At 41.3% G+C, this 27,332-nt stretch overlaps 1 protein-coding gene across 15 annotated transcripts in view; it reads left to right on the top strand.

Moving 5' to 3' along the window:
- The window catches only part of NCKAP5 (NCK associated protein 5), a 946,904-nt gene that overhangs the window by 829,995 nt on the left and 89,577 nt on the right, over positions 1 to 27,332 (top strand). For all 15 annotated transcript variants that reach the window (XM_072757601.1, XM_072757595.1, XM_072757603.1 and 12 more), the window contains 4 exons: positions 3,773 to 3,961; positions 11,157 to 14,935; positions 15,697 to 15,874; positions 22,990 to 23,065. In XM_072757601.1, coding sequence (XP_072613702.1) covers positions 3,773 to 3,961; positions 11,157 to 14,935; positions 15,697 to 15,874; positions 22,990 to 23,065 — 4,222 coding nt within the window. The remainder of the gene's footprint in view (positions 1 to 3,772; positions 3,962 to 11,156; positions 14,936 to 15,696; positions 15,875 to 22,989; positions 23,066 to 27,332) is intronic.

Genomic DNA, 27,332 nt, shown 5'->3' with positions numbered 1-27,332 from the left:
AATTAAGATGATATTACAACAGAAACCACTATATATAAAAGAGTAATTTTAATAATAATCACTATCTGTTACTAATTAAAGCTCTTTCCAGTTGGGCCAGGATACATCCAGGAGTTCTGCTTATTGTCAAGGGCCTTACTTGGTGCTATAGCATAGTGGCTAGGACCTGGGCCTGACATCGGAATGTTGTACTGGCAACAGTACAAGATCTGTTCTATGAGGCAAGATCTTAATGCCTCATGCCTCAGTTTCCCCATCTGAAAAATGAGCATAATGATATTTCCTGTTTCTGAAAATTGTGGTGAAGATTACATGGCATAATCCATAAAATGCAGATACCACAGTGCCCACTAACAACACTGGGGCAATAACAAGACCTCTGCTGTTCAGCTGTCTTCCATTCTTCTTCGAACTTGGGACTATGCCACAGCCACAGAACACCATGGCAGAAATGAGGAATGATAACAGAGAGGTATCTGCTAGCATGTCTCTCTAGAAGCTCACATCAGTAATTCCCAGAAACAAAGTGCACCAACACTTTTGGCTGTTGCTCAGCCCAGTTCTGGTTTGCAGGGTGCCAGACACTTGTATAGAAAGAAGTACAATGTGGGGTCTCTAAGGGAGACTGTAAACTTGTGATTTCATTTGAGAGTCAAGATGTGTATACAGGGGAATCCCTGGGTGGCTCAGTGGTTTAACACCTGCCTTCGGTCCAGGGCGTGATCCTGGAGTCCCGGAATTAAGTCCCACATCAGGCTCCCTGCATGGAGCCTGCTTCTGCCTCTGTCTGTATCTCTCTCTCTCTCTCTCTCTCTCTCTCTCTCTCTCTTTCTCTCTGTCTCTCATGAATAAAAAAATAAAATCTTTAAAAAAAAGATGTGTATACAAAAAAATTAATAATAGTAGCAACACCTAAATGTTACTAAACATCACTATATGCCAGGAACTGTTCAGATTTCACAGTGATCTTATGTGGTGGGTGCTTTCTTCATCTCCTTTTATAAAGAAAGAAACTGAGGCATGGAGGGGTTAAGTAACTTTCCCAAGGTCAAGGAATTAGCAAGTAGGAGAGCCAGGATTTCAGCCTAATAAATGGCTTTAGAGTTCAAGCACTCAACCACAGAACAGTTAGTTATTCATTGGAGAAGATAATCCCGCTTGATAATCATGTGCTGATGAAGGAAACTGCAGGAAAAAGGAGCTCACATTGCAGCCATGGTGTCAGAGATTCTGGATCCCTTTTTAATTCAAACACTGTTCTTCTAAGGTGGGAGAAATACGAGAGAATGTCCCAGTAACGAGTACTGGGCCTGCTTCTTTGTAATGAATTATTCTGTAATTGCCCCAACACACACACACACACACACACACACACCCTCTCCCCGGTGCTCTGGACCATCTGGGTAGGCTTAGAGCATTCCCTTCATCCTGTTCCACACAGTCCAGATCAGGCTGTGAGGTGACACAACTTGTTACTAAGTAACCCACATAGGAGGTAGACCTCTCTCATAGCTTCCCCTGGGGGCTTTCTATTCAGAGTTCTGGACCAACAGCATCGGAGCACTGAGGAATGCCCCAAAATTACTACAACTCAGATTCCGCCTCAGAATTACTGCATCGGAATCTGCATTGCACAAGATCCCAGATGATGCATGTGCACACTGAGGTATGAGAAGCCTGGCTTGGCTGGGAAGCCTGCACTTCTCTGCTTATCACCCCCAACCCCACCTGCCTCTACTTGATGACACTGATGTGCCTTTCCCACCTGCCAGAAGTATTATCTACCACAAATGGGCATCTGAAGTTCACTCTCATGGCAGAAACAGGAGTTCCTTCCATTGCTAGCTCTGAGGTCAAATTTACTGTCATCTAAATCCAACATCCATACAGGAGGTATACACATGGGCAACAACCGGGCCTGGATGCTTATCTGTAAAAAGAGTCCTGGGAATTGAGTTGAGTTGCAAAAATAGATATTGTTTTGATAGGCGTCATAGGAAGGAACAGGTGGGAAAGAGAGAGGGAAATCACATAAGCTTCAGTGCTTCGGAAAAAGGTAGAGTCCAGACTTTAACCAAAAGCTGCATAGAGTGTGAAAAGGGCTATTGGAAAAGTTTCAATCTGGAAGGCCTTGCAGGACATAGTCACAGTCTCTTTCTGGAGAACAGACTTATCTCCCAGAGCAGAGGCAGTCCTGAATAAAACTGCCACCTCGCTTTAATCAAACAACAAAATAGGCGAGAGATTTGGGGATGGCGAAAGTGGAAAGCTCATACGTAGAAGTGGAGCATGGTGTGTCACTTCTGAAACTTTTTTCCAACTATGTGCCGTTGCTCAAGTGTCAGTGACAGGTGCTCCTGTGCAGCAGCACCACTAGTTGTCCACATCTATTATGGTACAAATACAAACTCCCCTTAACCAAGTTACATGCAGCAAGAAGCGAGGTCATAAATCAATAGATATTGCTGAGTGCTGAATTTTAAGACAAGTTTCTTCTTTCACTGATATTTAGAGCCAAATTGCTGGGGGGGTGGGGAATAGAGTAGTAAAATTTCTTGGCATTTTTAGATCACTTAAAGGGGTTGTTTTGCAGCAAAAATGAGGTATTGATAGCAGGCAGATGCCTGATATCAAAAAATCTAACCTTATGGAGCATTATGGATATTGATTAGAGTGGAAATTAAACAGACCCTCTGTACTTATGTGGGGGGGCTAGCATGTCCCCCAGGTACTCCCAGAACAGCATGTCTTTCCTTCTTCAAGTGGGTATTTGGAATTGCATTTGGAGAACAATAATAAGTACTCAGGTACTAAAGGTGCCCATAAAGTGTCAATAAATTGCATAAGTAAGAGGCTTTGCCATTCTGCAAATGACACAAAGACAGATGGTTCCCCATCAAAGAGTTTCTAAGACAAGCTTTATATAGATAGGGGAGAGGAATGAGACTATAAGGAGGGACTTTATTCTCATGATCAGGATGCTAAATTAATTTAGCTTGTCCAGCTCTTGGAGCTTCATCTGTTACATTAGGGGCTGAGAAGGTGGCTGTCAAGATGTGCTGAGATGTTTATGACTTTGTTTCCTGTGCTTCTACAGAGCCCTAGACTTCTAACCTCCTGGATCTTTTGCGTAGAATCCAGATCTAGTCAATGTGACAGCGTTTATCATTTGGACAGCCAACTGATATGAAAAGTTCTATAACCTTTACAACAGAACCTTGTGATTCCACATTTTGGTGTTCCACTGGACATGGCTTCCTGGGCATTTGATTCCTGACTTGAAATGATGCTGTCAGAGCCATAGGGGACCCTAAGAGTGATCTGGAACCCTGCCCCACTCTACAAAGGAAGACCTCAAGGTCCATGGAAGTTAAATGCGTTCTTTACTCAATATCTCATGCCAGTAGCGATGTGAGATCCAGGTCACTAGACATCCAGTCTAGTTCTCATGCTCTTGAACCCTACAGCCAAAGATGCTACTCTGTCTTCATTCCTTAGTACGGTCAGTTGTGTCGTGATACAGTAATAACCCCATAAGGTGGACAGTATTGTCATTGTTCCCTTTTTTTAAAATATAGGGATTAAATATTTCCTCCTACTGTGTTAGTAAGAGGCAGAGTCCAGATTGGAACCCCTGGCCTGTCTGACCCCAAAGCTGTGCGTCTAACGGCTACCTTCCCTTCTAACTCATGATGATGTTGAATTGGTATCTGATGTCCCCTAAGCAAAGGCATCACTCAGAGCTGCTCTGCTATTTTTTTTTTTTTTTTAGGAATGCCAGCTGACTGCAAAATCAGGAGCCCCTGCTTTGAAATGCCCTGGTTTGGGGGTTGTCATCCCTGGTCATCTCTGTCCTCGAAACAGCTGCAGCAGCAGTGAGCTGTCTCTTTCGAGCACCTGCAGCGAGTACTCCAGTGGCTCCTCCTACACGTGGCATGATGGAAAGAACCTCAGGAAACGGGTAAGGCCTCCTTTTAATTGGCACTTTAGCATCAGAGTGAGCCGGAAAAGAATCCTCTTCTGGTGGGAAGGTGGAAGGGAGGGCTAAGAAGGGAATGACCATTTGCTGAGTATCTGCTCACTTACTCCTCACAAAGCTAGACACAGGAATCTCATTTTCTCTATTATATGGGAGAGGAAGCTGGCTCACACAGCAAGTGAGGAGTGGAGGGATGATTTGACCCAAATGACGAGGATGATATGAGAGGGAGTTTGGGGGAGGAAGATATTTTCCATCTGTGCTTTGCTAGAACCCACCAAGTTCGTAAGATTTGTAACAAGGTGGCCCTGGCCTAATAGAACTGACCGTGCTTCAGACGAACTCAGACATTTCCTTTTTTTTTTTTTAATAAATTAATTTTTATTGGTGTTCAATTTACCAACATACAGAATAACACCCAGTGCTCATCCCATCAAGTGTCCCCCTCAGTGCCCGTCACCCATTTACCCCCACCCCCCGCCCTCCTCACCTTCCACCACCCCTAGTTCCTTTCCCAGAGTTAGGAGTCTTTATGTTCTGTCTCCCTTCCTGATATTTCCCACACATTTCTTCTCCCTTCCCTTATATTCCCTTTCACTATTATTTATATTCCCCAAATGAATGAGAACATACACTGTCCTTCTCTGATTGACTTACTTCACTCAGCATAATACCCCCCAGTTCCATCCATGTCGAAGCAAATGGTGGGTATTTGTCGTTTCTAATGGCTGAGTAATATTCCAGTGTATACATAGACCACATCTTCTTTATCCATTCATCTGTCGATGGACACCGAGGCTCCTTCCACAGTTTGGCTATTGTGGACATTGCTGCTAGAAACATCGGGGTGCAGGTGTTCTGGCATTTCATTGCATCTGAATCTTTGGGGTAAATCCCCAACAGTGCAATTGCTGGGTCGTAGGGCAGGTCTATTTTTAACTCTTTGAGGAACCTCCACACAGTTTTCCAGAGTGGCTGCACCAGTTCACATTCCCACCAACAGTGTAAGAGGGTTCCCCTTTCTCTGCATCCTCCCCAACGTTTGTTGTTTCCTGCCTTGTTAATTTTCCCCATTCTCACTGGTGTAAGGTGGTATCTCATTGTGGTTTTGATTTGTATTTCCCTGATGGCAAGTGATGCAGAGCATTTTCTCATGTGCGTGTTGGCCATGTCCATGTCTTCCTCTGTGAGATTTCTCTTCATGTCTTTTGCCCATTTCATGATTGGATTGTTTGCTTCTTTGGTGTTGAGTTTAATAAGTTCTTTATAGATTTTGGAAACTAGCCCTTTATCTGATATGTCATTTGCAAATATCTTCTCCCATTCTGTAGGTTGTCTTTTAGTTTTGTTGACTGTATCCTTTGCTGTGCAAAAGCTTCTTATCTTGATGAAGTCCCAATAGTTCATTTTTGCTTTTGTTTCTTTTGCCTTCGTGGATGTATCTTGCAAGAAGTTACTGTGGCCAAGTTCAAAAAGGTGTTGCCTGTGTTCTCCTCTAGGATTTTGATGGAATCTTGTCTCACATTTAGATCTCTCATCCATTTTGAGTTTATCTTTGTGTATGATGAAAGAGAGTGGTCCAGTTTCATTCTTCTGCATGTGGATGTCCAATTTTCCCAACATCATTTATTGAAGAGACTGTCTTTCTTCCAATGGATAGTCTTTCCTCCTTTATCGAATATTAGTTGACCATAAAGTTCAGGGTCCACTTCTGGGTTCTCTGTTCTCTGCCGGTACCACACTGTCTTGATGACCACAGCTTTGTAGTACAATCTGAAATCTGGCATTGTTATGCCCCCAGCTATGGTTTTCTTTTTTAAAATTTCCCTGGCTATTCGGGGTCTTTTCTGATTCCACACAAATCTTAAAATAATTTGTTCCAACTTTCTGAAGAAAGTCCATGGTATTTTGATAGGGATTGCATTAAACGTGTAAATTGCCCTGGGTAACATTGACATTTTTACACTATTAATTCTGCCAATCCATGAGCATGGAATATTTTTCCATCTCTTTGTGTCTTCCTCCATTTCTTTCAGAAGTGTTCTATAGTTTTTAGGGTATAGATCCTTTACCTCTTTGGTTAGGTTTATTCCTAGGTATCTTATGCTTTTGGGTGCAATTGTAAATGGGATTGACTCCTTAATTTCTCTTTCTTCAGTCTCATTGTTGAACTCAGACATTTCCAATTAGTTTTGTGGACACTCTCTATCACTGTGATGCTCAGAGAGACTTGTTAATGTCCACTGCAAGAGAGTGAGCAAGGCTACTTGCCAAACCATCCCAGACTGAGCATCCCTTGAGAACTCAAAGAGAATGTTTTTTTCCCCCATAGACAATAGGGAGGGTGGTGCATCATCTCAGAACAAATGACCCAAACTTTTGAAAGTATCATTAGCTTTGTCGGCATTTACTACTCAAGCATAGCATGTATTATATTGACCTCCTTTACTCAGTTTTATAGCCTCATAAAACACTAATTGACTATAAATTGGAGGGTGGCATGGCAGAGAGAGACAATACCATGGTAGGTGACAGGGACCATGGCTTCTGTGGAGGTAGGATGCTCCTACTCAGATGCCAGGAGCTCTTTTCCTGGGTTGTTAACTAACTCCTGCTGCTACCCAGCTCCCATCTGCAAAGGGGGCCCCACAATTGAAGATTCCTTCACTGTCTGAACAAGCATCTTTGCACACTGGAGTAAGCTGAGTGCTTAGAATAGCTATCTTTGCAGTTTCCCGATGTTGAAGAAAAGCAGAGTCCACAAGAATGGAAACCCCGTATCAGAAGATTTGGAGGTCATTTTTTCTATCATTTGTGTAAACTCCATTTATGATTCGAAGCAGAGAACCTGGGAAGACTCTATAACTACCAGAAAAAAGTAGTGAGGGAGTAGCTTTGTCAGACTCTGAACAAGAACTTGGGAAAGATTTCAAACTTAAATTTAGAGCCTATTCCCTTGGACTCAGACTCTTAATACAAAGTGTGTATATTATCAGAGTTGTTCCTTCTAAGCAGATGTTCGAAGTTCTGAATAATGACTTCTGGGGCCTGGTTCTTAACAGACTGGGAAGATGGTCAGGGATGTTCCCTGTCTTTGTGGTTGTCACCAGCTCCAAATCCCTTGCTCTGCTCTCTTCACTCCCGCTCTCCCTCCCTCTCCTTCTCAGAGCCTTTATCTTTTCTTTCTTTACCTTGACTTGACCCTCTTTTTTTTTCCTCCCTGAAATTCTTCCAATTTTAATAACCCTTGATCTTGTAGGGAAATCTCTTCCCTGAAAACAGAGAAATTAAATTCTTATGTGCTTCATATATACTCGGGCAGCTGTGATCTGGGGATTTCCTAAGGTCCTGTCCCAGAATGGATTGCAGTACCAGCATGCCTATCACATCTCCCAGGGAAAAGTCCCAGTTCTCAAGGATGCAGCAAACTAGACCCACTCCCATAGAGACATTTAAATTTACATTATTTCAGGAACTTCTGCAGCACTTACCATTTACCAAGTACTCATTTAGTATTAACTTATATAATAAACTCATAGAATATGAATTTGAATGTGACCACAATATTAACTTACAGAATAATAAATATGTGACCAATGGCTCTTTTATAATTCACAAGTATTTTTTTTTAATATTGTTCTGTATGGATACAGAAAGGAAGACAGCATGAGATGCATTAGGCTGTCCTACTTGGAGAAATCTGGATCTAAGTCACGCCACGCAGCGTTGGTAGTATTTCAGAAGTATTAGCTCATTCAGTGCTCGTAAGAGCCTTTTTTTAAGTAGGTTCTCCTATTTCTCCATTATACAGGTGAGGAAATTGAGATGCTGAGAAACTAAGTAGTGAGCCAAAGTTCTCATAGCTAGTGGCAGAGCTGGCTAGTTGATTCTGGAACTTTCACTCTTTACCCTTCTGATATAGTGGCTTTGTTGAATCAGCCAAGCTTCGAATATTATTCCAATTATTGGGATGGATTTATTATATTAAGAACAAGAATGTTCTTTAAAAAATTGTGTAGAACTATTGTCCAATCAAGAAATAAAAAAAGAACTGTGGGCATCAAACCAAGGCCCCTGTTTTAGCAGCAGCACCCTTTGGCCCAGAACAGCTCTTTTCTTTTCTTTTTTTTTTTTTTTTTTTTTTTAAAGATTTCATTTATGTATTCATGAGAGACACAGAGAGAGAGGCAGAGAAATAGGCAGAGGGAGAAGCAGGCTCCATGCCAGGAGACTGATGTGGAACTCGGTTCCGGGACTCCAGGATCACGCCCTGAGCCGAAGGCAGACGCTCAACTGCTGAGCCACCCAGGCATCCCAGGAATAGCTCTTTTCCAAGCAATGCATGAAGCTGCCTGTGGGAATGCTAGTTTCTGCCTCCCTCTCTCCTAAAGGGGATTCATGCCTTTTTTTTTTTTTTTCCAATTTTACAGATTGTTCCAAACTCTTCTCAAGTTATTAAATACCATAACATCCTGTGGAAAACTGATTGAGGAATGTGACTAATCTCACAGCATAGAGTGCCCGGGGCCCTGGGAGGTTTGCAGCCACTGGCCCTGGGATGAATCAAACCACAGGGAGCAGGCTGTGAAGAGGCAGCAGGAGGTGGGCTGAGCACATCTTCCAGGGATTGAACAAATCTGCCTTTTTCAAGCTCTTATAGGGTACTTTTGCCTGGCTTCTCTTCTTATTGTGAACGTGACTCTCAGAATCATGGAAATTCTTAGAAATCCAAGCAGTGGCAGCCTGCCCACTGGTTGGTCTATAATACCCAAAGTAACTAACAGGATTTCTCCTGATTGCCAAAGAAGTTTTTAACGGCAAAGAAGCAAAGGAGAAGAAAGGGGAAACATCAGCAAATAGCATTTATGCACAGCAACTTCTGACCTTGGTGAATTTTCTATAGAAAATACATAATTTGACTTAAAAACAATTAACATCTAACAGATAAAAAAAACAAATAAACACCATATGCTGTTGTTGATAGCAAGGGTAATTTTAATGGAAATGTCTTAGGTACAAGCAAATATTCACAGCTTGCTAAAATGCCAAGGTTCCAATGTAAGTTTCTGAGACTTTTTCTCCCTCTACATACAAGCCCACAGTCTGTGTTCAGTTATGGGGGGTGGGGGGCGGGCAGCTGGTACAGAGATGCCAATAGGAGTTTCACTCTTAGCGAAGATGGGCACAGAGCACACATCTGACATCTGAAACCACCAGATTCACTCAACATTTACCCTCTTCTTGTAAACGCTATACAGTGAGGCTATATAGTCTTCTGGTTATTTCCTAAGAGTACCTTGAACCTATCTTCACAATCCAGGTCTTTTCCATCCCACTTCTTCTACCTGAAAATCATTTCCCCCCTATTTAAACTCATCCTTCATTCAAGGACTAGAGAGGATTAAATCATAGAGCCTTAAAAAAAAAAAAAAAAAAAAAAAAGACTGAGGTCAGTGCCCAAATCCTACCAATTTCCCTGAGTCTTGGTTTGTGATTAAACTCTGAAGGTCCCATTCAAGAGAGGGGTGTAAGGATAACCTATGATCTCTATTCTGACATTGACTCACACAGAGGAGAGAATGGAGGTTCAGCTTGGCTCTAGTAACATCGCAATGTCAGTAGGCATGCAGGCTCTAGGGGCAGCCTGCCTGGGTGCCTATCTCCACAACACTACTTTGGAACTGAGTCATAGGAAGAGCCTGGGAAAGCAGAGTGGAAACCTTTGTTCCAGCTGTTCCTCAACTGTGTGATTTCCAGCAGACTAACCATGCTGCCTCTCGGTTGCCTCCCTAGTAAAATAAGGTTGATAATGTCTCCCTCATGGTGTTGCTCTGAATATTAAATCAAAGCCCTGTTCAAGTGGCTGCTACACAGCAGATGCTTAGGAAATGCAAGTTCTCTCCTGCCCTTCCACTTCTTGTCAGCAATACTGTGAAATATATGAATGTGTGGGAAATAATGCCTTTTTTGGTCATTTCTTGGCCAAAACTAGCACTAGTATTTAGGATAGTATGAGGGACAGGAAGTTGACCTTTCTTAGTAGGTGAATCATTTACTATAGGGTTCTAACAGTCAATGCCCCACTGCTAGATGTATATGTTTCATAGATGTTTCCTCTCTATCCTGAAGTTATAGAACTGTCAAATCTTAGAATGGAAGGACCATAGAGTTAGGGACCAACCTGCTTTTCCATTTACCCTCTCTACCTGTTGTAAATGCTATACAGTGAGGCCATATAGTCTTCTGGTTATTTACTAAGTGTACCTTGAATCTATCTTCACAATTCAGGTCTTTACCATCCCAGTAATCTATCCGGAAATCACTTCCCCCATTTTTATTTATTTTTATTTTTTTATAAGGTTTTATTTATTTATTTATTCATGAGAGACACACAGAGACGCAGAGTCATAGGCAGAGGGAGAAGCAGGCTCCCTGCGGGGAGCCTAATGTGGGCCTCAATCACAGCTGGGATCACAACCCAAGCCAAAGGCAGATGCTCAGTCACTGAGACACCCAGGTGCCCCGCTGCCCCCATTTTTAAACTAAGGCAAACTCATCCTTCATTCAAGAGCTAGGTAGGTTTAAAAAACAAAACAAAACTGGGGTGCCTAGGTGGTTCAATCAGTTCAGCATCCTGGGATCCAGCCCTATGTGGGGCTCTTTGCTCAGTGGGGAGCCTGCTTCTCCTTCTCCCTCTGCCTGCCACTTCCCCTGCTTATGCAGTCTCTCTTGCTTGCTCTCTCTCTTTCAAATAAGTAAAATTTTCAAAATAAATGAAAAAACAAAGCAAAAGCCTCCTTATATGACTTTCACAGCTTTTCCTAGCAAAGATTTGATCTCTCTCCTCTGAATTTCTGCAGTTCCTACTACATTGGTATTTCTCACTTGCTTCCTTGACTTCTGGTTATCTGTACCCAATCTCCTCTTCCCTGCTGGCCTGCATGCTCCTAGAGGGCAAGGTCACTACCTACTACTTCATTATATCCTTGGCTACTTAGCTTAGAAGCTGGAAAAGCAGAGATTCACTGCATAGTCAATGATTAATTTGCATTAATTAATGTCTGCACTTATAGATGAATACTTAAGCACTAGAATCAAGTCTAATGAGGGACTTTTCCTTTATACAGTTGTGATCCACATGGATCAGTGATTTCTGATATCTATTTTTCTTTCCTAGAAATCATCACAAAACTGGGATAAAAGGCTAAGTATTGACTCTTCGCTCCCAAGTGGCTTTGCTAGTCCTACAGATGAACTACCTCCAACTCGTATCAAGGAAAGTCACATTTTGGAAGGACTAAGAAAGCTACAGAAGCGCAGAGTGTTACTTGAACCTCCATCAGTGATAACCAAATGGGGTTATAAAGATTGCATGAACTCCAATGAAGGAATATATTCTCCAGGAATTAAGAGTAACAGCCTCAAGGAATACCCCCCCTGCAAACCAGCTGACATGAGGAGCCCCTGCAAGGAGCCCCATGAGGCATTTGTTTATGACACAGATTCCCATGATGATGCTGATGAGGACTCTTCCTCCTTAGCATTGCTCCAGGCAGCTCCAAGCCAGAGCTGCAGGCTGCACAGTCGTAAATTAACCCACAGTGTTTCTGACAGCCTGTTTGGCTGGGAGCTGAATAGAAAACACTTCTCAGAAGGCATGTCCTCAGTTTACCCCAGGGAAAGGCCTAAAAAGCTGACTAGTTGTGCCAGCAACTGCCCCTTGGAGAGGAAGCTATACCCAAGTGTGCAGCCACCTCAGGTACAGAGAGAGAGGGAGCCACGTGGCCTGGGCCGTGTGGCTCTCAGTCTCCAGTTTTCAGACACCGATGACAATGAAGCCCTCGATGAATTGCACATAGGTAGCAGTGACGAGAAAAGCCCTTCAGACTTGTCACTGACCGCTGACACTGACAAGTCCATGGAGAACCTGGACATCATGGGATTTGGAAAATCTCAACTTGGGTCTCCTGATGAGGAGGAAAAACAAGTACCCATCCCCCTAGAGAGTAGGCCAAAGACATTTAGCTTCATTAAGCAGCAAAGGGTTGTAAAAAGGACTTCTTCAGAAGAATGCATTACTGTCATATTTGATGCGGAAGATGGAGAGCCCATTGAATTCAGCTCTCACCAGACTGGCATTGTCACTGTTACCAGAAATGAAATTTCCATCAATCAGGCCCCTACTGGACCCAAGGCAGAACACGCTGAACTTTTACCTCAGGGAATTGGTCATCTACCGACAGCAGCTGCTGCAAGAGACTACACTTTCTTAAAGAGACCTGAAGAGGAGATGGAGAAAAACATTCCAAAAGATGATGTAGATAAGGTTGCTGTGGTACCCAGTGGCTCTTTCAGCCCCAGGACAGTCACACAAAGTACTCAGCAACAAAGACCGGCCAAATCAACACTCAATTTGTCGTGCCAGAGTAACTCTAGGTCTTCAGTGTCCATGGGTATCTATCAAAAGCAAAGTCTGACAAAAATCCCTGCCAGGGGCAAGTCTTCACCTCAGAAATCAAAAATCATGGAGCCTGAGGCCACCTCGAGAATCCCCTCATCTGACCTAGTGTCTCTTGAAAAATCACCAGCTTTAGCTCCTGGGAAACTTTCACGGTTTAAGAAGACTGAGAGCCCAGCACCCCTTTTTGATTTGCGGCCAGATCCACACATTCCAAAACACCCCAGCCAACTGCCTCATGGTCCCAAACTATCCAGCAGAAAGGATTGGGCCCCGTGCTCCAAGAGTCAGATTCCTCCATTGCAGTTACTGCCACGGCCCCTCATTGAGCCTAGCGACGATATAGGATCCCCGATGAGGGATAAACACCGTGACTCTGTGCTGGAGGCTGGGGTGAAGTCACCGTCCCCCCCGCCCCCTCCAGACAGGGCAGGCTCCCTTCTCATCCAGCCCAGTTATGACTACTTGCCGCCACCCTCATCGGCCAAGCCCGAAACCAGAGTCCCCAGTGAAACAGCAAGGACCATCCTCAAATCTCCCCCTCTGAAAGGATCCTCTGCTCCTATTATTTCTTCTAATCCTGTCATGGCTGGGGAAGTGCTGGGGAAGAAATCTTCTGTGGCCTTCAGAAAGCCTGTTTTCACTCACCCTCTGCCCTCCACAGAAACAGTGACTCAAACCAGATGTTCTGCTCATCCCCCCTCCAGTTCATTTGCCATGATGGCTCCAGGGCCCCCAAAGGTCTCTCCAAAGAGAGACCAAAAACCCAAAACCCCACCTCACCAAACACTTGGGACCACACAAACAGACACTGGGTTACGGACTCCCAAGAACTGTCCTTCCACCCATGAGCCCCTGGAAATACTATCCTCCAAAAGTGTGTCTCCGGGAAGAAAAGGACAACTGAATGACTGTGTCCCCACATCACCCAAGCCTTCCTTGTTAGAGGTGAATGAGTCACCATCATCTCAGGTTAACAGTCACTCATCACCACCACCCACCAAAAGCCATAACAGTCCACATGGTTGTCAAAATACTCATGAGAAAGGGCTGAAAACCCGCCTCCCAGTTGGGCTCAAAGTTCTCATGAAGTCTCCCCAGTTGCTCAGGAAAAGTTCCACGGTGCCAGGGAAACATGAAAAAGACAGTCTGAATGAAGCATCTAAAAGCTCTGTGGCCGTGAGCAGGTCCAAGCCCCAGGACTCGGGGAATCCAGTGAGGCCAGAGACCACGGCGGATGAAAGAAATGGGACTCCACTGAGTTTTCAGGCGCAAGACGGTTTGGCTGAAGGGCTTCCCCTGGACACAGCCGTGCCAGAGTCCTTGGAACACAGCATCCCTGGGGCCGATGGAAAAGATGAGGTCGAAAACAGGTCTGTGAAAAGATCCCTTTCCTCCAATAAGCCCCACCTGAAGCCAGCCCTGGGCATGAATGGAGCCAAAGCCCGCAGCCAGAGTTTCAGCGCTCACTCAGGAGACAAGCCCCCAACGCCTCCCCTGGAAGGGCCAGGCAAGGTTCGAACTCAGATTATCACCAACACGGCCGAGAGAGGCAATTCTCTCACCCGGCAGAGTTCCTCCACGGAGGGCTCGCCCAACAAGACCCCCTGTGCCCCGATGTCCACGTCTGACGGTGTCCTGGGCGCCGGGAGGCCTCCGGGGCATCCCTCCCCCAGACAAGGCTCCCTAGGGAGTGCAGGCAGCTCCGGCAGCCAGCACGGGAGCCCAAGCAGGTTGCCTTTGAGGGTCCCTCCAAAGCCCGAAGAGCTCCTGGCCCCCTGCGGGACGGAAGCGGAGCAGGGCTATGGCCAGGGCAGGTACACCAGTGTGGCTGTCCCTGAGGAGCCCAGCAGCGACCCCTACAGATGCCCACCCACCCCAACAGACTGCCCACGAGGCCTGCAGGATACAGGGAGGACGCAGCGTCCGAACAATTTTGAAACGAGCAGGACCTCCAAGCTAGAAACTTCTGGAAGGTGTCCAGATACGTCTACAACCAGAACTGGCACTGTGAGCCCCGAAGCCCTCGTCTCACCCACAATTGAAGAAAAGGTCATGTTGTGCATTCAGGAAAATGTGGAAAGGGGCCAAGTGCAAACAAAGCCCCCCTCTGTGGAAGCAAAGCCAAAGCCTGGGCCATCCTTTGCCAGCTGGTTTGGTTTTCGGAGGAGCAGGCTTCCAGCTCTCAGTAGCAGGAAAATGGATGTGTCTAAAACCAAGGTGGAAAAAAAAGATGCAAAAGGTTTGGGGTTTGGAAACAAACAACTAAAATCGGAGAAAAAGAAAGAGAAAAAGAAGCCTGAGCCACAGTGTAAAATAGAAAATGAGCTTACCAGGAACGCCAAGTTGGCAGAGGGTCCAGACAATAGTTTACAAAACAAAAATAATCTGAAAGCACCACAGGACAGGTACGACCAAATGAAGTTGGAACCAAGAAATCGCCCCAGCCCTGTTGCGTGTTCAACAAAAGATACGTTTATGACGGAACTTTTGAACAGGTAATGTGTTGGTGGCGGGGGGGAGGGGCGATAGCAAGGGGTCTCCCCCAGTCCCCCCCACCCAGAACAAGGAGAGCTGTTGACTTCCCGCACATTTAGTCCCAGTCAAGCATGTTTCCATACAAACAGAAATACAGACTAGCAGTCTTTTCTACATTAGCCAGAATTTAAACAATGAAATAAAAGTTAGCAATAAAATGATAATTTAGTCCATGTTACTTTGTTAACCAAACCAATGGTCTTTGAAATTAAAGAATAGTAAGTTTTATCAAGGTTGATAGAAATTCAACCTACACGGGAACCGTGAATGTACCCACATGGCATGAAATGGAAGAAAATTACACATACATTTTAAGGTATGCCGACTTCATTGATTGTACCAAGCAAACGTATACTTAGAAACTTTGCAGAGGTAATTACATTTCCCGCTGATCTTAAGCCAGACATGTATTTAGCAATCACTCTTCAGTGGCTTTTATTTGGCTCCATCCTTCCCCCACCTCACAAGCAGCTAATAAATTAAATAAATAAATAAATAAATAAATAAATAAATAAATAAATAAATCATTGTCAAATCTAAACTGCCACACTCCTGGAATGTCAGATGAAGATGTGATCAAGGCCCCTGACAAACATTTATCACTCAAAGGTTTAAAGACAAAGAGATACAAAGAGGTTACTTTAAACATTAAAGGATCGGGAAAAGTAGAGATTGAAGAAGAGCAATGTAATTTATCAGAGGAATCACTTTCTACCTGCAGAGTTGATAAGAAAGCAGCTCAACAGACAGAAAGCGGATCAAATAATGTTTCCTGCAGGAGCGTGTTAAAGGGCAGCTCCCAGGGCTCCTGTCTCACCGGCAGCTCTGCGAGCACGCAAGGAAACCACAAGAAAAACATCAAAACCAAAGCGGATGGGGAGATACCCAAAGGCTCCCTGGTAAGTGCTCCACCCATCCCGGTTCTCCAGCGAACCTGCTTGCCTTCTTCCTATCTCTGCTGATGGAAATGTAGGAGCAAGAGATTATATTGGGGGCGGGGGAGGGGAAGGAAAGTTCCAGGGAAAGGAGAGAAAGCTGGTGACAGCTTCTCAGGGGCAGGTGGCAGCGAGACTGCAAATGGGCAGCCCCGCCTGTAGCGCTGCTGCGTTAGCTCCGGAGCAGGACGGTGGAACCAGAGTGCAGGCAAGAGGACACTCCCCGTGTCAGGTGTCATCTTCAAACTGCACTCCGGTGCAGGGAAGTTGGTTTTGGGGATCTCTTCCTTCATTCCCAGCAACACAAAAAGGAATGGAAATGATTCTGAAAACTAAAAGTGCTAAAGGAGAGAATGATGGCCCCTTGGATGATTCACGTTAAGCACCGCTCCTTTTTTCTGCAAGTTCTGTGTACTAGTTCTCACCTAGACAGGTGTTAAGACTGAGAAATCTACTTTGCAACTTGACTCCCAGTTATTCAGTCTCTTCATTGTGAGGTCCAGAACTCAGGGTGTAATTTCCTTCAAAAGCTGGGTGAAAGGGCATTTTTCTATTTCCCTGGGACATGCTAGTTTCAAATAATATTTTTGTTTTAAAATTACCTTAAATGGCACTGAGTATCTTTACATTCTTTCTGTTCTTGCATAATTGATTTGGTGATGTTCATTATTCCTTTATATAAGTTTTGAAGCACTTAAAAAAATCCCTTTTACAGAATTACTGTATCTATTTTTGTAGTGCAACAAGACAGATTGTAAGATATGATACATGCTACCATTTTCTTGGGAAAATCTGAAAGATAAAGTAATTTTACTTTTTTTTGGAATAGTTTAGAGGCGATTTTAGGAGGAATCATGATTGGCATTGTTAGCTATTAATTATTAGTTTAATTACTTATTGATGTTTAGGGTTCCTTAGAATTTCCGAGACATTCTTTAATGTGACAACAAATGCACCTTTTTCTTTCAAAGACCTCTAGTCTCTGAAGAGCTATAAAGCTTTTTTTTTTTTTTTAATCAAACTCTTGGAAGTCATATGTGAACTATATGTTCTTTGTAAAACTTTTTTTTTTCTTTTTCCCTCTTTTTTCTTCTGTGCTTCCATGGTATATCCTCCCTTCTTTGAAAACACAAATGTCCTCTGCATTACAAAAATCACAAATTATAAGCATATCTAAGGCTGCCCTTGTAGTGTCACTGAAAGGAAAGAGAGAGAATGAACGTGTGGAAATGTGCAATATGCCAGAAATTCAATCCAACTGATCTAAAACTTTGATAGCCTAGCAGAGCCCCTTATCGGAGGCACTCAGTTTAACTATGCCCCATTTAATATGGTTCTGACAGCTTAGGGTATATCTTCGCTGTACAGAAGTACCAAAAAAACAAAAAGACCCTCTGTTTGGCTTTTACAATTTCATTTTTACTTTCTTGTTACTTCCCAATGCTAAAGTAATTTCTGGGCTTTTCGTCTCTAGTCTTCAGTCCTTTTCACAGTGTACTAATAAGTGTCCTTTGGTTCCTCTAGAATATCTGCAAGAAACACTCTTATTATTGTCTGTGAAGTACAAAGATTCCTAACCACCCCCAAATACATAATCATTTGGGATATGCTAATTTTTTTCTAGTTAGCTACAAGAGAAAATTAGTCATGCTGGGAAGCTTTTCCATACAGAGGAATAATATTAACCTGGATAGTTGACCAGCCAGTCTTTTTTTTTTTTTTTAATGTAAAATGCAGTGGTTTTTGTTTCATCTCCATAATCATCAATGTGGAGTGTACTAAAATTACTAATTTTAGAGAGGACATTGCCATGGTCTCCTTTGGGACTAGTATAAGACTAGCAGTGAAAACCTATTTATTATATGTTATCAGCCTACCCAGGAAGGAAATTAGATGCAAAATAGGATATATTCTAATACCATAGCACATTGATGGGAATACCCATGAACCTCTTAAAATTCAGAGTTTGAGGAACTTTCTTCTACTAGGACTCAAGGCAAATTTGCTATCTGCCTATTTTAAACTGTGTTGCAAAGAATTCTTCTCATTGTAGTCACTTGGGTTAAAAACAATAGCTGCACATAATGCATTACATATCGTATGTGTTTTTTGAGTAAAGTCACTGATCGGAATCTTATATCGCTGTCTCTTCCCTTTTACAGACCAAGACTATATTTCATTATGAGGGTTCTCAGGGATTTTAATTATTTTAATCTGTGGTGATTACAATACAAAGATTATTTCCATACATACAACAATGTATGTAGCAGATTTCCACTTAGTCTGCTAGTAACTGCATATCCATGTCCATTTTCAGGACTGCTAGATACATTTTAAAATATGCGTAAAAGTCCCGTTAATTCTTCGCTGAATGAAATCTTTTTCTCTTTTCAGAGCCTTAATTAGAGGCTTATGTCCCCATTTAGGCCATCATTTACTACTTAGCTCTAATTTTCGTGTAATTTAGACGAGGGCCGTGTTACTTTGTACTTTTACTTAAATTATATAAAATCATTATAAGAGGGGGCAAAGGCATCCCCAGGAAAGACTGCATCCGTATTAAGTAAATAAGCAAGAAAGAAATGTGCTCCATTGCAGTATGCTAGAAGTCCTTCCTTCCCGTGGATTCAGATAATTTGTGAAATGAAAAGTCTCAAAGGAAGGCAGCTCCAGGCTCCTATTTAACTATCACTGGACAAAATAAAAATTGTTTAACGAAATTAACAGTATTATATACCTTCATCGTGCACTGGAAAGTGATGGCCATTTCAATATGGGTATTTTAATTTAAATTACAAGTATCTTTTCACCCAGTGTCCCATAGTCTGAAAAAAAAATCACATATGCTAGTAAAAAAAGCATCAAATACTATCCCATTAAAATGATACTGTGGTGATGAAATAGGATAAAATGGTACAGTAATTACACAAATTGTTATCATCTTATTAAGTTCTGCAAAATGTTATAATTTCAGCATCCTTAATTGAATAGTTCTGTTCTAAATGCTATTTTGATGCTAATAAGAAATGTGCAGATTTTTCCCTCCTCCTGCAAATTTTTCTAAATGACTAACTTTTTTTTTTTTTTTTTTTTTTAAATGACTAACTTTTCTGAAGGTAATGCCTTCTGGAGTTTTCCTTCCAAAGATCACTTTCTGTCTCACTTAGGTTCATTACATTCTTTTCATTTGCAATAAACTTTGACAGCAAAATGTTGTCTTCTTGGAAAGCAATTTATGTTAGGGTGAGTCAGGGAAGAAATATAAGCAGAATTCCAAATGAAGGGTGTCCCCAAAACTCTGAAATTACATAAATATAATACATATATATATAATTCACCATATATATATAATAATTCATATATATATGGTGAATTATTTTCTCTATTTCCCTCCAGGAGCCTTTGTAAGCTCCTTCCTCCCTGCCCTTTCTAATGGTAGGGGTTAGTAGAATATAATGGGCACAGTGACATTTAATGTTTTCCTGCTAGAGATTGTTATTTGGTATAGTTCTTCACTACAACTGCAGAGCCCAAAAGATGGACAAGAGTGGGAGATGCATGATTAGAAGGCACCCAAAATACTGACAACAAACTTAAACCAAAGATAAGCCATAGTTATTGCCTGAGTTACCTGCTACTTCTCAGCAAATAGGATATTACTGATATTAATTTTTATCTGTTCCTGGTAGAACAAACAATGGCTGAGAATATTCAACATCTCTAACCACCATTCTTTTCTGAGCCAAATTTCTTGGTTTTGTGAACACTCCCATCTTTGTAGTGCTTCATTACATGAAGATCATCCCAATTGTCCCTATATTTGGCAAATTCTTAATCTTGAGTTGGCAGCCCCTTACCCCTAGGAAAAGTCCCACAACCTCTCACCAACATCCAGCCATGGCGTGATCAAGAGTGAAAATTAATTTTAAGTTCAGCCTATGAAAAATGTAATTAGCAAGGGGAATCTGCTGCCAAAATAAATTATGTCCCTCATTTCCATACGCAGATGGATTTTTTACATTACCATTTTGCATTGACATCTATTTGTATAGATAATTAGAGCCAACAATTATGCCATTCTAAGACACTCCCCCATTTTCCATTCCTTTGCTGATTCTTCACCCATCTTCTTCAGGTTTTCCTCTCATGGGTCATCTGCTCCTCATGGGTCATCAGCCCAGGAAAGCTGAAAGAACTAGGGGCATTTTCCCTGATAAATTCCTTTGATAAGTCCCCAGAGGCCATATTTAGCACTTGCTGATAAGCACATAAAGCCCTAGAAAAGTTCTGACAAGGAGCTAGCAGGTAGGACTATAGGATGGCTTTTTTTTTTCTTTCCTAAATATGATACTTGGAGAAAGATAATAGTTAAGTTCCACAGATGGGTTAGGGAACCAGAAGAGATGGGAAGCAAGGTTGTTAAACACACACACACACACACACACACACACACACACACACAGTCTATGAAAATTTTTGCTGTTCTTAAATAAAAATATATGGGGAAGCCTCGGTGGCTCAGTGGTTGAGCATCTGCCTTTGGCTCAGTCTGTGATCCTAGGGTCCTGGGATTGAGTCCCACATCAGGCTCCTTGCAGGGAGCCCGCTTCTCCCTCTGCCTATGCCTCTTCCTCTCTCTGTGTGTCTCTCATGTATAAATAAAATCTCATGTATAAATAAAATCTTTTAAAAAAGAATATATATATATACATATATATATATATGTGTGTGTATATATATATATAGTTTATGTATACATGGAATACTGCCTACATATCTAACTGCCAGACGCTAACAGAAAATAGCAGTTCTTGGGAAGGTCTGGAAAAGATGATGGTAACAATATGGTGCACGCTGAAAAATTTAATTACTGCAATGAATAGGGACCAGGAGTGTCCACTCTAAAACTGAAATCCTTTGTGACCTTGAAGAGATCACTAACCCCGAATGAGCCTTTTTTCCTTTATCTTTAAGATGAGAATCTTATTCTCATTATTGGATTCTTTAGTTTAGAATCTCACAGGCTGATAGGTTGATTACCCCACATTCCAGCAGGTTAGCAGGGCATCCCTTCAAGTTTAAAATAAATCAACTGAGAAATGCCTGAAGGAAATCTTATTTCACGTTACCAGTAAAGGAGAACATTAAACATGTTTTCCTAAGAGTTGGTATGAGCTGAAAATATCATGAGATTTCCTTGATTTCTCCATTAATGAGGATGGAAGGTTCACATTGGGCTGTTAATGGAAATTCAAGTGTTAGGGGATCCCTTTGTCAGTGGGTCTTTTGATAGCCTTGTCACAAACAGATCTCTGAGCTAGGCAAATCTTGGAAGGCAAATAAGTTAACATGTTAGCCTCGCTGATGCTCACAGTGCTTTTCTTCTCTGCTCTCCATAAATGTCTACTAGTGAAGTGTCCAGACTGTTGATGAAGTCTTCTCCCCACACCCCTCACCCCATTCCCTAACTCCTTTCCCCTGGATGTGCTAACAAAGAGTGAAGTGTCTGCAGAGCAGAGAACTGATGGGGGAGAAAAGTGATGAACATGGCCTCTGGATATTCAATCCTTGATCTCTCCTTGTGAGAGGTTCAGGTAGCCATCTGCATAATCTCTTGAGTCTGCCACCTTCTGGCTATCAGCACGTACAGAATAAGCACCAATTACATTCTGATATTGGAACCACAGTTATAAAATATAAATAATTGGTCTTATTCCATTAAATATGAAAATTAGGTAAAAAGTCAAAAGCTAAATCTAGCTCAAGGTCAGTGTGCAACCGTATGACTTTCTATATTGAGAGTATGAAATAAGAGTTTCTTGGCATTCAGCTCAAGCCCTTGAGCACATCCACTGACAGCCTCTAATGTATGTGCCTAAGCAGAACCCCACTGCATTCAGTGCACAGTTCACATCATTATCATTGGCTGCCCAGGTGACCGATGAGGATGTATTTTAAAAGAGCTTTTTAGGGTCATTCTACCAAGGACCACAAGCTATCTTGAAATTGAGGCCAAATCTACTGGCATAGTCAAATGGAAATTTGAGAAAAACAAAGTTCCCCCAAATGAACACAAATCTGGAATCAATTTTGTTAAGTTGAGAATCCCGGCTGCACTACTTTGGCAATTACTTGTCTGTCTTCAGGAGGAGGAGGCTAACAATACCACCTACCGATGTTCTCAGGATTTTGAGATCACAGGCCTGAAGAGCTTAAACAGCGCGTATTACTCCATAGTATTTCAGAGGTTGCTTTTGAATTATGGTTCATACTGGTAATATTGTCGCTACTGCTGCCCCTAGATTGAAAAGGAAGAGACATAAGTCTTAATCACAGCATTTCCACTTACAATATGTTTAAGGAAACTTGCTGGATCTCAGAATTCTCATTTGTAAAATACTGTGACTTATTCAGGTCTCTCTAGAGTTCCACTGAATGCTACCCCATTCAGCATCTTGATAGTTCAACTGAAATATAAGGGGAATGTTTTTGACCTAAAAACTCAATAAAAATGTGTCACTGCTCTAGTTTCATAAGCATACATCATAGTCACCTTATGTTTCATCATGGCAAGAACAAAAAAAGAATCATTTTCTTAGAGAGTTACATTCCAGGAAAGGGTCAGGAGATCTAAGTATATTTCTCTCTTCTTATTAAAATAACTTGTGGTAGAAGTCACTGTCTCTGGAGGAATTATATCTCCTTTGACTTTAATTTTTCCTAACAGCTCTGTTACTGACTTTATTAAGTATTAAAAGCCAAAGCTATATCTTTAAAATCTTACGAAGAATTATGTATCCTGTAAATCTTCATTTTGAGATCTGGGGTTATATTTCTAAAAATATGCTCTTGCTCTTGTAATTAAAACTTATGATAAAGCCAAGTGATAGAGTAGGGGAAAGTGGAATGAAGAAGACCTCAATCTATATATCTATATTTACCTATCTACGTATATGTATGCACACATGCTCACTCACGCATACCCACATTTGTTACAGAATGAACCATCATTCTGAGGATTGTGGAGAATCTATTTAATATTATAAATAAGAACTTATAGTATTTTCTTGTTGCTGCAGATAAAAGAAGCAAGTGAAAACCTGCAAGAGGATGAAGATACAATTGCTGATTCCACATTTCAGAGCCACATAATAGGTAAACATTCATGTCTTGGTACATCTTTATGGGTGATGCATTCTGAATATGACCTTCTTTCAGACACAGTGTGTTCCTATAGATCATGTCTCATGCCTAGCGTCTATGAGGACTGGGCCTTAACTTCTTGTTTTAAAAAAGATTTTATCTATCTATCTATCTATCTATCTATCCATCCATCCATCCATCCATCTATCTATTTAACTGAGAGAGAGAGAGGGCAAGATGGGCAAAAGGAGAAGAGAATCTCAGGCAGACTCCATGCTGAGCACAGAGCCCAAGGAGGGGCTCAATCTCATGACCCTAAGATTATGATCTGAGCTGAAACCAAGACTCAGATGCTTAACCAACTGAGCCACCCAGGCATCTCTAGTACTGGGTCTTAACTTCTCGAGCACGGTTGCTTTTATCTTCTCAGATATTGGAAGCTACCATAAAATAAATAATTCAAAACCGGACCTATAAAGAAAACATAGATGTTTTCAAAGGAACACACTGCAAACTGATGAGAAATGAGTAATTGTCACTATGAAATGAGAATAATACTGAGTGTAAATAAAAAGCAATCAACTTTGAGTCCATCAAGTTTCTGTAATTGTCTCAAGAAGCATTTACACAATTACCTCTGGTTAGGAATGTGGGATGGTAGCTTTCTTAAATTGAATATTTTTTAATAAAATGTGTTTTACACAGAGAACCAAATAGATTTAGGTGCACATGTCTTTGCCTGAACTTCAAAACTCACTTTCTTCATCATTTCTGTGAGAACCTTGATTATAGGTAGTCCTGTCTCTGAAATAAGTTTGATTTGTCAGCTCTTTCTTAAAATTATGCATTGGCCTAGCTTAATTGGCCTAGCTAACCAAAACACACAAAAAGACTCACTGACCTTCCACTGACCTGTTTTCAGCAGGCAGGAGGGAGCTGGTGATGGAGTAGTTGTCTGTGACTGTGATCCTTGTCAGGTGATGGAAGAGGTGATAACTTTAACTGTTCTGGGCCACTGTGGATGATTGCTGAATTAGTTTTTGCCCAGGCTCTAAGAATAGCTGTGCATGTAAGGATGATGATTATTTAGTGTTACACAGGATACCAAGGCATGATAGAATAATCTCTACCCATCGCATTTGGGTCTAGTAGTTAATAGCCAATATCACATCCTAGGGCATGATAGCCCTCCAGATATCTGGTTTCTGGTATGGTGAGTATCCACTGCTCTTTTACCTCCAACTGCCAGCTATAAGCATCTCACCACTTTTAGGGCCATGTTGGTACACTCTGTGCCTGGTTTTCTCACATACCCAGAAGTCTTCTGTACACTCTAATTTACAGTTTATCTCAGAGAGTTATTGTACCCCCACAGCTTAATGAGACTGGCACACCATTATTATTCTTTTCATTTGTAATTGAGGATACAAAAACCTTACCAAACAGCTGAATGAGTGCAGTCTGAAAAAGATTATTATTCCAAAAAGACATCCTTTATTATAGTTGTCAATGTAAAATGCTTAAATTGGTATCAGTTCTGTGTAGTTAGCTAATATGCAAGTTAAATATGTTTAACATCCTTCAAACATGACACTATGTAAAGCCCTGCTGAATCATCATTTTACCATAATGAGGGGTTCTTGGGCCTATAAAGTAACATATAGAAAGTTAGAGGCTGATTTTTTTTTTTGAAAGAACTACAGTAATCTAACTATGCTTTAATAGACTTGCAGTTTCTTAGATTTGCATTGTTCAACATGATGGCTGGCCATGGGTAGCTATTTCAGGTTCAATTTAAATTAATTAAAACTAGGTTAAATAAATAAATAAATAAATAAATAAATAAATAAATAAATAAAAATAAAACTAGGTAAATTTAGAATTCAGTTCCTCCATTGGACTAGCCACATTTCAAGTACTCAGCGGCCACATACCCAGTGTTGTCTCTATGAGCATTTCCATCGCATACAATGTTCTGATGGAATGTGCTGGTTTAGATTTCTCTCTTGGAAGTAAATTTGGACCATGTTTCTGACAGAGGCCTGAGTTGATCTGCACATAGTGCAGATTTATCTCCTCACACTAGGAGAGAACTGTATGATAAACTGCTATTGGCTATAAGTATAACAACAACAACAAAATTGAATAGCCATTATACATAAGTAATAGTCATTTAATCATCTTACACAATTAAAAATCTGGAGGAAGGTAAACAGGAAAGAAGGCTAGTAGCTCAATGATGTCATCAAAAGCCCTGGCTTTTTGTCCTCATATCTGTTGCCTCTGGTTTTAGATTGCTTTCTGCCACTCTAAGCATTCCATTTACCTTCAAGGCATAAAATATAAGGATAGAGTAAAAGCTCCTTCAGAATCCACCCCCATAGACTCCATCTTACATGAAAACCAGATCATAAAACCAATCCTAGCTGCGTAGTATACTGGGGAAGTCAGTATGTTGATTCTATTTATTGTATGAGGTAGCAGAGAGAACGGAGTTGGGACTATCCCCGGATTAACCAATCAATAAAATTGCCACAACCAACCTTCTAAAAGCTTCATCCATTTCAAGACTGAATAAGACACAACAGATCAAGTAGTTATTTCTCTTTATTGCAGAAGAATGACTGAGAATATATTTTTAGCGCCCTGATAAACCAATATTCTTCATTTCGTCTAAACTGAGTGTTGTCACATAGCCTCACAATATTATATAACCATAGAATATTTTCACTCATGGCAACTGAGCAAATCTAAATATGTTATCCTTCTAACCAAGTACCAGCTAATGTCTTTGACAAAGAAGAATAATCAGAAAATTTGTGAACCTGAATGTCTGCATTTCTATGGTTAATTCATATTGGTTAATCAAAATGTTATGAGTTAATTACAAGACAAGATATTGTTAACGAAGCATGCTCTATATTGAATTTCAAGATTCATGAATTAAGTAAAATAATACAACTGGATTTTTTTCTTTAAAATCACCGTAATAAATGTTAGACTTCCATGTTAATAAGCAACAAGAAAATGACTAGTCTAGCCTAATGGAAATGTTAACACAAATGATCACAATCCCCATATTTCTAATTGTTCTTTCTTGCTATTTAACTGTAATAGGTTCACCCTATGTATCATATTAATTATCTAATAGGATTAAATGATCAGTGGGAATTCAAATAATACTGTTTCATATTAAAAACACCAGCCAGTGGTAGCAGCAAAAATAATCATCTAAGCGGAGGCAGAGGATCCAGAAATTCCTATAAAGACAAGAAAATGTCTTTTGAGGAGTTGGAGGAAGAATCCAAGCAGAATTGAATGATATCCAAGAAGTCAAGGTTCATGGTAAACTCTAGTGAAGCAAAGGATACATGTTATTTCCTTCAAATTTTAAAGAATTGTGAAGAACAATCTGTCCAATAGCCCAAGGGGCAAATATCTCAGTGTCCCAGAGCAATACGAAATCTCTTTACTCTCCCCCTGTTGGCTGGGTGTCTTCTTAGTCTCTTTTTGTTTGTTTGTTTTTTTAAATATTTTATTTATTTATTAATGAAAGACACAGAGAGAGAGGCAGAGACATAGGCAGAGGAGAAGCAGGCTCCCTGTGGGGATCCCAGTGTGGGACTTGATCCTGGGAGTCCAGGATCACACCTTGAGCCACAGGCAGACGCTCAACCAATGAGCCACTGTAGCGTCCCTTCTTAGTGTCTTTTAAAGAAATCCTTCTGCTCCTATCATCAGGGGAGAGCATGATGAAGGCCTGGTCTAACCCTGAATCTAGCTTTCTTTTGGGTAGTTCTAGGTAGTTGTGTTGGTACTCCCTGACACATCTAAGAAATTACTTCTAAGGGATCTTTATCTTGTCCTCCTTTTTCCATTCTTCCCCAAACTGGGCTAGGCCAGCAGCTAATATATAATGCAGGAGGATAACAGGTGCTCAATAAGGACCCCCCCTTTAGGCTTTCTTATCAGATCATATACCAGTTTATCCATTTCCCAAGGCATTTTATTTCCTTATTCCCTGTTCTCTCCTAGACTTTAGCTAGCTAATCTGGTAAACTAATTCACATTGGTGGAGCAGTAGATGAAACAGGTATTTTTTTTCACATCACAAATTTGCATTGTAACAAAAACTCAAGAAAAGTTTTACCTCTAGTTAAGAGGAACTCTTGAAACGTTTATTCAAATATCAGGCACTAACATCACTAACATCATTATAGGGGGAAGAAGAAAGGACAGAATCAACCTGCCTTCAGACATAAATAGCACGAGAAGCAGT

Source organism: Vulpes vulpes, chromosome 5 (genome assembly GCF_048418805.1).
Source record: "Vulpes vulpes isolate BD-2025 chromosome 5, VulVul3, whole genome shotgun sequence".
Classification (NCBI taxonomy): Eukaryota; Metazoa; Chordata; class Mammalia; order Carnivora; family Canidae; genus Vulpes; species Vulpes vulpes.
This window is presented reverse-complemented; position numbering and strand designations above follow the sequence as displayed.